Source organism: Grammomys surdaster, unplaced genomic scaffold (assembly GCF_004785775.1).
Source record: "Grammomys surdaster isolate TR1022 unplaced genomic scaffold, NIH_TR_1.0 63, whole genome shotgun sequence".
Taxonomy (NCBI): domain Eukaryota; kingdom Metazoa; phylum Chordata; class Mammalia; order Rodentia; family Muridae; genus Grammomys; species Grammomys surdaster.
In genome coordinates, this window is record NW_021604565.1 from 20,590,228 (window position 1) to 20,600,625 (window position 10,398).

A 10,398-nucleotide genomic window follows, 5' to 3' on the forward strand; every position below is an offset into this window, starting at 1 on the left:
GACTCCCCTGCAAGTGCTCACTTTACAGTAAAGAGAAACCCACACAGTAGTCATAGCACACCACCTATGAGAGCTGAAGCTGAATAAAGGTCCTGGGAGAATGAGAAGGTAAGATATGCTTTCTGAAGTAGGATTTTAATTTGAAGTAGTGAAGTCAGGATAAAGTAGGGAGACAATGCCTCCCTCAGAGAAAGCATTTTCATCCCGATTAACAGACAGATTAACAGACAAGAAAGAAACGATTCTGAGTAATACTCTGCCCTGTAGACCAGGGAGAAAGGGTCAGTCTGTTAAACCAGTTGAAGGAACAAACGAATATTCAGGCACAGGATAAAAGAATGTATGCTTGACTGGTGTCCTCCTTTTCTCTCTAAAAATTAGGGAATGATCCACAGGCCAAAACTCAAATACCGACAGAGATCATACATGTAGGATTACTGAGAAAAGGGTAGCTTGTGTAACAGACAGGTAGAAGGCGATGGGGCATCTGGAGGATGGGAGAGATCACATTCTACATCAAGGATTCTGGCAACTTTTCACTCACAGTTGCCAGTTGTCAGTTAAGCTTCATGTGGGGCTGTCAGCCCATCAGCACCATGACCCTTTGAATTTTTATGAGGAGAAAAAAATCTGATTTTAATATACAATTTCTAGATTTTGAAAGGTAAAAATAATCTAATTGTTTTAAAGCACACTTGAGCTGGTCCTGTTCAGGCCAAACAATACATACCTGAAGGATGTGTCTTCTGCACTGTAAATCTGTAACATCATCTGATCTGGGAAAAGAACTGGGTTCTAAGGTGTTCCTCCATGAGGTAGGGGTCACTTGCAGTGGCTCTCAGCATTGCCTCAGTATCATTGCTACCTGGCTTTGGTCACAGTTCTGATGTCCTAGTGGTCCTATCTACTTAAAATAGACTCTTCTTCTGAGGAGGATCTGATCTTGTAAAATAGAGAATTGATGCCCCAGGCTGAGAGTCCAGCTAAAGGCTCCTTCTCATTGTGCGTTGGTCAGGCAAAAGCACACAAACAGTAGCAGCTGATGCATTCAATTCAGAGAAGAGCCATGCTATAAACTTGCTGCAGGTGGCTTTAGAGAGCTGAAAATCAGACTTGTACTTTTCTAAAATGACATTGAGTCCATAACACATTTCATTTCAAGCACTGGGGACTGCAGGGGCTCTTGGTTAGAATTTCACTAGATAATTGTCCCTCCTAGAAACATGATTGAGAGAAAGCTTTCATGGGTAGGTCCTATGATTGGCATTTCAGGCCGTAATGTAAGGGACACGGGTACCTGCAGCAAGCAGAGGACCTAGAAAATCCACAGGTGGATTTTGCTAATCTTATTTACTTGTTTTCTTTGTTTGTTTACTTATTTGTTCACGACATAGGGTCTTGATATATATAGCCCAAACTGGTTTAGAATTCACAGTCCTCCTGACTCCTGACCACTGCGATTGAAAGTATACACCCCTACTCCAAGTCTCCAAGTCACTCTTTCAAAAGAAAAGTTTTATATGAGCCTCAGAAGCTCACAGTTGCAATGGTTTAAAATCAATTTTAACTCATTTTTCACTCCTATAAAATGATAGAAGGAAGCAGTTTTACTGGTTTAGTGGAGAAACAGTACAAAGATTTCCATAGCAGAGAGAAGTTTCAAAGCAAGCAGCTATTGCAAGCTTCAAGGGCTTTTGCCCAGGTTTTGCTACCTCCTAAAATCCCATCCAGCAAGAAGGAAAATATATTTCAGAGCAGCTCAGGGACAAGAGTTTCTGCGGAACTTAGAGCATCTTTACCTACAAGCTCAGCTGTTAAAAGATCCTTTTATCTGTGATCAGCCTTCCACACGGAGCACTATGTCAGCCACATGTTTAAAAGTAAATTTTTCAACAGAAGATTCTGAATCAGTTAGGATTGACTAGCATTTGTGTGTGTGTGTGTGTGTGTGTGAGAGAGAGAGAGAGAGAGAGAGAGAGAGAGAGAGAGAGAGAGAGAGAGAGAGAGAGAGAGAGAGAGAACACTCTCATTAAGGGACGATCTATGGTTTGACAGCCTCAGTGCTGCTCCTGCTGCTGCTGCTTCTCTGTTACTGCGGCTGTGTGGTCTGTCATGAGTTGAAAAGGGATGTGAGGGTTTAGAGGAACTGCCGCTCGCTCTGAAGACTGAGCCTCTGCTAAGTGATCTTCCTGCCAGACAGACTCGACAAGATTTCTTCTGCACGACTGGAAACTTGGACCTATCAGCACTTCATCTACCCAGAGAAGCAGGCAGCGTGACAGAGTGAAGAGGTAAGAGAGGAAACTGTCTTTTATTAAGATTGGGGACTTGGAGCATGGGGAAGTTAGGTGCAAAATCTTGTTATTCTATACCAATGAGACTTCATTTCTAAGAGCTGGAAGCAATAGCTAAATTCCTACCAGGCTTGACTATTGCACCCTTTGGCTTTTTCCGGTGATACCTTTTCTTCTTCACTGCACTTTCCCAGAGCATCTGAGTGGTTTCTTTGCATTTGCAACTAGCACATTTTTGGATTTTTGGTACTTTAGATTTGTTTATTGTTGTTTTTTTTCCAACTGAACCCTGTTTCAAAACAGTACACTTTTCTGCTTCTCTTTTCTTAAGATTTTTCCCTGTGAAGAGAGAGTTGTTAAGTCGTTCTTTTTAATGTGATGTGGTCAAAAACAATACTTCATTTTGCCTAGAATTGCCAAAGACAAACAAATAAACAAAAAAGGAGTTTTCAGAAGTGCATTGGCACCCCACTAGTGTAAAGTCTCAGAGGTGTAAAGAGAGGAAATGAGTTGCCCGTAAGTATGACGTGATTGGAAATGGAGAGATTGTGAGTGAACATGTGTATGGCTTTTCACAGGGGAAAGAACTACTACAAAAAACAAACAACAAAAGGGTGAAGGCTGGAAAGATGTTTTAAAGAGTCTCTGCGTCAGGGAAGCTTCAAGCCACTGAAGATGGAGAATGATACTGTCAGTGAACTGAACCAAACCGAGCTCCAGCCACAAGCAGCCGTGGCTCTTGAATACCAGGTGGTCACCATCTTACTTGTAGTCATTATTTGTGGACTGGGCATTGTGGGCAACATCATGGTAGTCCTAGTTGTCATGAGAACAAAGCACATGAGAACCCCTACAAACTGCTACCTGGTGAGTCTGGCTGTGGCGGATCTCATGGTTCTGGTGGCTGCAGGCCTCCCCAACATAACCGACAGCATCTATGGTTCCTGGGTCTATGGCTATGCTGGCTGCCTCTGCATTACATATCTCCAGTACTTAGGAATTAATGCATCCTCATGTTCAATAACAGCCTTTACCATTGAGAGGTACATAGCAATCTGTCACCCCATCAAAGCCCAGTTTCTCTGCACATTTTCCAGAGCCAAAAAAATCATTATCTTTGTCTGGGCCTTCACGTCCATTTACTGTATGCTCTGGTTCTTCCTGCTGGATCTCAATATCAGCAGCTACAAAGGTGCTATTGTGGTATCCTGTGGCTACAAGATCTCCAGGAACTACTACTCGCCTATTTATCTGATGGACTTCGGTGTCTTTTATGTCGTTCCAATGATCCTGGCCACTGTGCTTTATGGATTTATAGCTAGAATCCTCTTCTTAAACCCTATTCCTTCAGACCCTAAAGAAAACTCTAAGATGTGGAAAAGTGACTCAGTCCATCAGAACAAGAATTTGAATTTAAATGCCACCAACAGATGTTTCAACAGCACTGTATCTTCTAGGAAGCAGGTAAGCAAAGCTGAAATTCCAAGTCAAGAGAGGAAAAGTGAAATAGAGTTTTGTGAGATGGAATCAACTTTGTCCTACTTAGCTGATGGCAGAAGCGAAATACAATCATGCAGATGTCTCAAAGCATAAGCTTCTGCTTTCCATATTAAACACACCTCTGGATCAACTGAAGATCTAAAATTAAATGGAGGGATTTGCTAGCACTTTAGCAGGAATCGGTTTCATATTAAGATATGGGGGACTGTAGACAGAGCCCCAGAAACCTTGATTTAAAACACTTGTTCCTCTCTGAAAAATGATATCAGAACATTCAGAACACTTCTGACCTCTGTAGGGAAAATTTCTGCTGCATGACAAAGAATTACCCTTCAGGAACTGTACTACCCATTTACCAAGAGAATTTGACAATAGGCTAGTGAGTCAAAATAATGGAACTTTTCTTGCATTGTATAGTTACTCACAACTGACTTCCACAAAAGAGAGGCAGTCAGCCTTATTTGGTTGGTCTTGATGAGAAATGATTCTCTAACCCTTTTCCATAGATCTTTCCAAGTAATGTTAGTATGCAGGAGCTTGGAATAAAATTACCTCAGAGGAAATTCATAAGAATGGCCAACATCAAACTGCATGAGTTATAAACAATTTTTAATGTAGGATTGCTAGCTTAGCGTAACTGGAACTCTTTTATGCTTCCATATAGCCTAATGTGCCTGTGGCTTCAGAGAGATGATGGCTTTGTTAGTGAATAAAGCATCTCATTTATAAGATATTGCAAAAACAGAAGGCTGTATAGCATATACTCATCTGTTCGTGTCTGCACAACCGTCCTGAGATACTTATGAGCCTATCACTCAGTTCTTTCTCTTTCTCTATTTGCAATGAATATGAAGTAAATATTCTCGTAATGAAAAGAGAAATCATGGAATCAACAATATAGTTTCTTTCAAATCACTTGATTTTTTTTATTTTCTTTTACAAGAAAAAACAGTTAGTTCTATTTATGCATATAGAAAACTGAATGTGCTTTTAGAAGCATGTAAGTGGATCATCCATACTGTAAGTTCTTAAATTCTAGGTTACCTAATATGCTAGCAATTGTGACTGGATGAATTGTGATATGTGTATACATGCACATGGAAGAGCAAACTTATAAAAGTGAAGATGTTTGCAATGAAGAAAGCCATAGTTAAAGAGAATATGTGCATCATTTTAAATGACATATGACACTTGATTCACATGGCACATATTATGAAGACAAAAGGGAACTCATGACTAACTACTACCAAGTCTTTGCTTCTGAACATAGACAGCAATGCTATGGTGTCTATGTTAATGTAAGGTATAGCTGGCCATTAACCAAAGCCTGATTCATGGAAATGGTGAGAGATACATTAGCCATCTGTCCAGACAAATGTTAACAAATACAATACGACAATGCATAATATGCACATCTTAATTAGGGACCAAACATTAGTTAATATTAGCAGCAAGGTGGGTCATTTAGAAAATGCATTCCTTATACTCACATTTATATTCTGGTTATCATTTTTTTTAAATCTTGTTTGTCTGGCCTGATGTCCTTTCTTTGAATTGCAGTCATTTGCACCTATCAGCATTAATAATGTGCTTTAGATTGCCAGTTATGTTACATGCTCACAATCTTTTCAAAGGGTATAAATGGGGAAGATGAGAGCAGTGTAGTGTTTAGACATGAGAAACTGACAGAACAGGATAAGGAAGATTGGAAGGGTACAAGATGAGACAGAGAGGCTGAAAGTTACCCCTGAGGGTGGCTGGTAGTGTTACAAGCAAAAGTAAGATTCTCTATAGCAGTGGTTCTAACCCTTCCTAATGCTGTGAGCATTTAATATAGTTCCTAAGGTTTGGGTGACTTCAACTATAAAATTATTTTTATTGCTGCTTCATAACTGTAATTTTGCTACTGTTTTAACTTATAATATAAATATCTGTGTTTTCTGAAGGTATTAGTCCACCCCTGTGTAAGGGTCCTGTGACCCCCAAATGGGTCATCATCCAAAGGCTGAGGATCACTGATCTATAGGGAGAATTTAAAGGAACATAAATAATATGTGTGACATAGGGATTTAAAAAGTACCATTCAATATGGTAGCAGGCTTACATCTGGACCATCAATATGATCACAGGCTCACAAATAGACCATTCAATATGGTAGCAGGCTGGGTGGACAGCCATTTTTGGTGGACAGTGGCAGCCCCAGGGAATGGGATCACAGCTGTGAATAAGGTCTGTTTGTTCCAAAGCAAATGACCTATGTTCTGGACTTTCCATTTTCTAAAATCACTTCTTAATTCCTCATAAGGTTAAAATCTCTATGTCCTATAACCCAAGGGTGTTCATTTTACTATTTCTCTCTGATATTTTTCTTTTAGACAACTATAATTTACATTTTAATAAATACTTATTGGGGCCAGGTCCTTCTAGCCAAGTTACTAAAATCAAATGGACACAGTTTAGAGGGTTATATTTCCAAAGAAAATAAAAGAAAAATTATTTTCTGTGAAAGACAAATGTGATGTTTTCTTTGCCCATCCATTTTTTACTTGAATCTCCAGTGTAAAAGGTCTAGATTCAAACCTTTTTTTCTATTACTTAACGATTTGATTGGACTTTAGTAATCCCCTGAGTTGAGATCAATTAAATCCAACATTACTCTACCCTGTGGCTAGAAGGTATGTAAAGATTGCCTGACTGAATCAGCCTTTTGTTTGGCAGTAGGTGGTTTGCCTGGGTTTAAAGGGTGGCATTTGTTACATTTCAGCTCTGCCTACACAGAGCCACAAGCTCCCTCAGTGCATTCGGTTCTTATGTTCAGCACTGTGAAGAGAAACTATCTCTACCACACATTATCTTAATCGTTGGCTGTGTATTTCCGCATAATTTATTGAATCTAAAATGTTCGGAAGCACAGAAGACCTTTTTGGTAAAATTCCTACCCTTTCGTTAAAATTCTGTACGGTCAATAAACAAACTCATTTCCTTTTTTTTTTTTATTGGATGTTTTATTTACATTTCATATGTTGTCCCCCTACCCCATCCCCCACCCACCTGGGAACCCCCTATCCCCTCACCCCTCCTCCTTCTTCTCTGTGGATGTAACCCCTACCTACCCTCCCACTTCCCCACCCTCAAATTCCCACCCCCTAGGGCGTCCAGCCTTCAGGAGGACAAGGATCTCATCTTCCACCTATGCCCAGCAGGGCTCTCCACTCTTACTTATTCAGCTGAAGCCCTGGATCCCTCCCTAAGTGCTTTCAGGCTGGTGGTTTAGACCCTGGGAGCTGTGCTTGGTTGGTATTGTTGCTCTCCTCATGGGGTCACAAACCCTTTCAGCTCCAATGGCCTTCACTCTAACTCCTCCATTGGGAAGCCCATGATCAGCTCAATGGCTAGTTGTGAGCATCTGCCTCTGAATATGTCAGACTCTTGAAGACCTCTGAGGAGACATCCATATCAGGCTCTTATCAGCATGCACTTCCTGACTTCCACATCAGCATCTACCTTTGGTGACTGCACATGGGATGGATACTCAGGTGGAGAGGTCTTCAGATGGCCCCTCCTTCAGTTTCTGTCCCTCGCTTTGTCTCCATATTTGCTCCCTTGAGTATTTTTGTTGCTCCTTCTAAGAAGAACTGAATCACCCCCACTTGGTCTTCCTTCTTTATGAGCTTCATGTGGCCTGTGAGTTGCATCTTGGGCATTTCAAATATTTACTTTCCATGGACTGCAGGGATATGCAAGGTGTCTTACAGACTGGGTTTCTGGTTTTGTTTTCAGTCCCACCACTTAGCTATTCCTCCTGTCTTATAGTATAGCGAGTGAGAAACTAGAGTGACCTAGTCCTAATAGAAGGTCCCAGAGAGTCTATTCATTTCTATTACAGATTTTTTTATTAATCCAGACTTTAAAATACCAGCTCTTCCTTCTGTAAAGTGCTTCAGACATCTCTGCTTTGTTAGAAACAAATGTTGAAATCTCAAGAAACAAAACAAAAAGAGCTTCCCTCTCTAAAGTAACACATGCCATTTGGGAATGGTGCTGGTGATGGTAGCAGTGCTTAGGAGGTGATGAAGTAACAGTGTTGTGTGGGATGATTAGGGAATTAAGAATGAGGAAAAGGGGACTCTCCGTCAAAGACCACCACTGCCATTTTCTTATATTTCTTTTCTTCTACTTTAATTGAATCACTTTAAGTTACTATAGCCTATATTATTTATGCTTGCTTCTCATTTTTACTCCCAAAATATTTAATGTAAAGTTTTTAAAGAGAACACAAATAGTAGAAGTAATCACAACTTAATCAGCTTTTCTAAGCCCCAGTTTTCTCAACCATAAAATGGGAAAAAACAAACAATTCACTTGCAGAGTTGTTGCAGAAATCAAGTGATACGCACAAGACAAAATTTGTGTTTGCTCTATCCCCACCTGTCAGCTGCTTTTCAGGAATTAAATCTTCCTGACACCCTTCTGTTCTGCTCTCAAGCAACCCTAGACATTTGGCATTTTTCATAGAAGTAAAGGTTCTAATGTGCCTGTTCTCTTCTCTTTCTGCCTTCCTCCAGTCCTTCTCTAATGTTAACCACCCCTATTTGTGGTGCGTGTGTGTGTGTGTGTGTGTGTGTGTGTGTGTGCGTGTGTGTGCATACAATATGGTATATATGTGCATGCATGTGTTTGGGTATATAGTGAAATATAAATATGTAAATAAATACATGCGTGCTTATCTGTGTATATATAGTGGTATATGAATATGTACACGTAGGGGTATATAAATATATACATGCTTGTGTATGTACGTGTGTATATGTATGTGTGTGTGTGCTTCATAGCGTATAAAAACATACATGTGTGTGCAGTGGCATATAAGTATGTACATGCTTGCATGTGTGTACCTATGTGTATATGTGTGTGTTCCTGTGTGTGTGTGTGTTTGTGGTGATGTACAAATATATGCATGCTTGTGTGTCTGAAGTCCAAAGATAGACAAAGCATATATTCTTCAGTTGCTCCTTGTCTTGATCTTTAGACAAGTTCTCTCCCTAAGAGAGCTCACCCATTTTGTCCAGTGAGCACCCAGGGATGCCCTGTCTTTTTACTAATAGTGTTGGGATAACTGACACAAGCAGCACCACAGTTGGATGCAGGAGATCTGAACTCAGGTTCTCATATTTATGCAGCAAACTCTTTACCAACTGAGCCCTCTTGATAGCCCAATGTGTTCTCTTTAAAGAAACAACAAGGAAGACACCAGTTGTTCTAGTCACGCTAACATGGAAAGTGGAAGTTTCACAAGGCCTCAACTCTAGACGAAGAACTACAGGCAAGTAAGGAATGCTGAAAGTAGGAAGATGGTTTTCTCCAGGGAAGACTAGAAGAGATGAGTCGGTTATCTAATATCAAATGACAGATCTGAGAATGTCTAAATAACATCATACAGACTGAGATGGGTTTTATATATATACATATATATATGTGTGTGTGTATATATATGTATATATATATGTGTGTGTGTGTATATATATACCTAAATATTTGTAATATATAGCTTCCTGATATATATATATATATATATATATATATATATATTTCTAAATACACACAAAGGCACACACACACAATTAAAGAACACAACAATTAAAGAAAAGGAGGTGATAAATTTGAAAGAGAACAAGGTAAGGACATATGAGAGAAGCCAGAGGGAAGAAAAAGAAGAGAAAAATTACATAATTATAATATCAAAAGATTGTGTGTGTATGTGAGTGTGTATGTGTGAGTGTGTGTGTGAGTGTGTATGTGTGAGTGTCTGTGTGTGTGTGTGAGTGTGTGTGTGTGTGTGTAGTTTTTAAAGAAAGAAGCAACCTTGTCAAAACACAAAGCAACCCCAGTGTAATATCCACACTGGAAAGGCGAGGCGGGAAGACAAGTGTAAGGCAGGCCAGTGGAGTAGCTCAGCAGCCTGCACTTCAAGGCTCTATTTAAATACAAAAACAAAGGACAGAGGCAGCGCCGTAATAGAGGAATGGCCTGGATATAGGAGTTGGGAGCACAAAGGTTTTTAGGTTTCATGACTCATGCAGCTGGCAACTGCATGCACATTTTAGAGAACAACCCCACCTCCCCTTGCTTCACATCCAATGTAATAGCTCAATATAATGTAATCTTTTCTCCCAGCCAGGAACTTAGCCAATGATTGGCCTTACAAGGCAAAGTAGTGAGCTTTTCAGCACTGATCCTTCATTAAAGTTTTTTCAAATTTACCGGGGCTGTTTACACAGGCTTACCTTCCACCTTTAATTTTTTTCTTCCATTCATGTGAATTCAACTATCTTCATACATATATATATATATATATATATAAATCTCTAAGTAAAAAAAAAAAAGTAGTTTGTCAAAACACACATATAGCTAAGTGTGTCACTTTGATTTTATTAATAAAGAATAGCTTCCTGCCTGAGGGTGGTGGCACATGCTTTTAATCCCAGCACTCAGGGGGCAGAGGCAGATGGCTCTCTGAGTTCAATGCCAGTCTGGTCTACAGAGTGAGTTCTAGGACAGCAAAGGCTACATAGAAAAACTCTGTCTTGAAAGAAAAAAAAAAAGA

The 10,398-nt window shown here is 39.9% G+C and overlaps 1 protein-coding gene across 1 annotated transcript in view; it reads left to right on the forward strand.

Annotated features, from left to right (window-relative positions):
• Positions 1 to 2,969: 2,969 nt before the first annotated feature.
• Positions 2,970 to 10,398, forward strand: part of Trhr (thyrotropin releasing hormone receptor) — a 32,269-nt gene continuing 24,840 nt past the window's right edge. The window contains exon 1 of the mRNA XM_028768116.1: positions 2,970 to 3,758. Within this exon, the coding sequence (XP_028623949.1) occupies positions 2,970 to 3,758 (789 nt within the window). The remainder of the gene's footprint in view (positions 3,759 to 10,398) is intronic.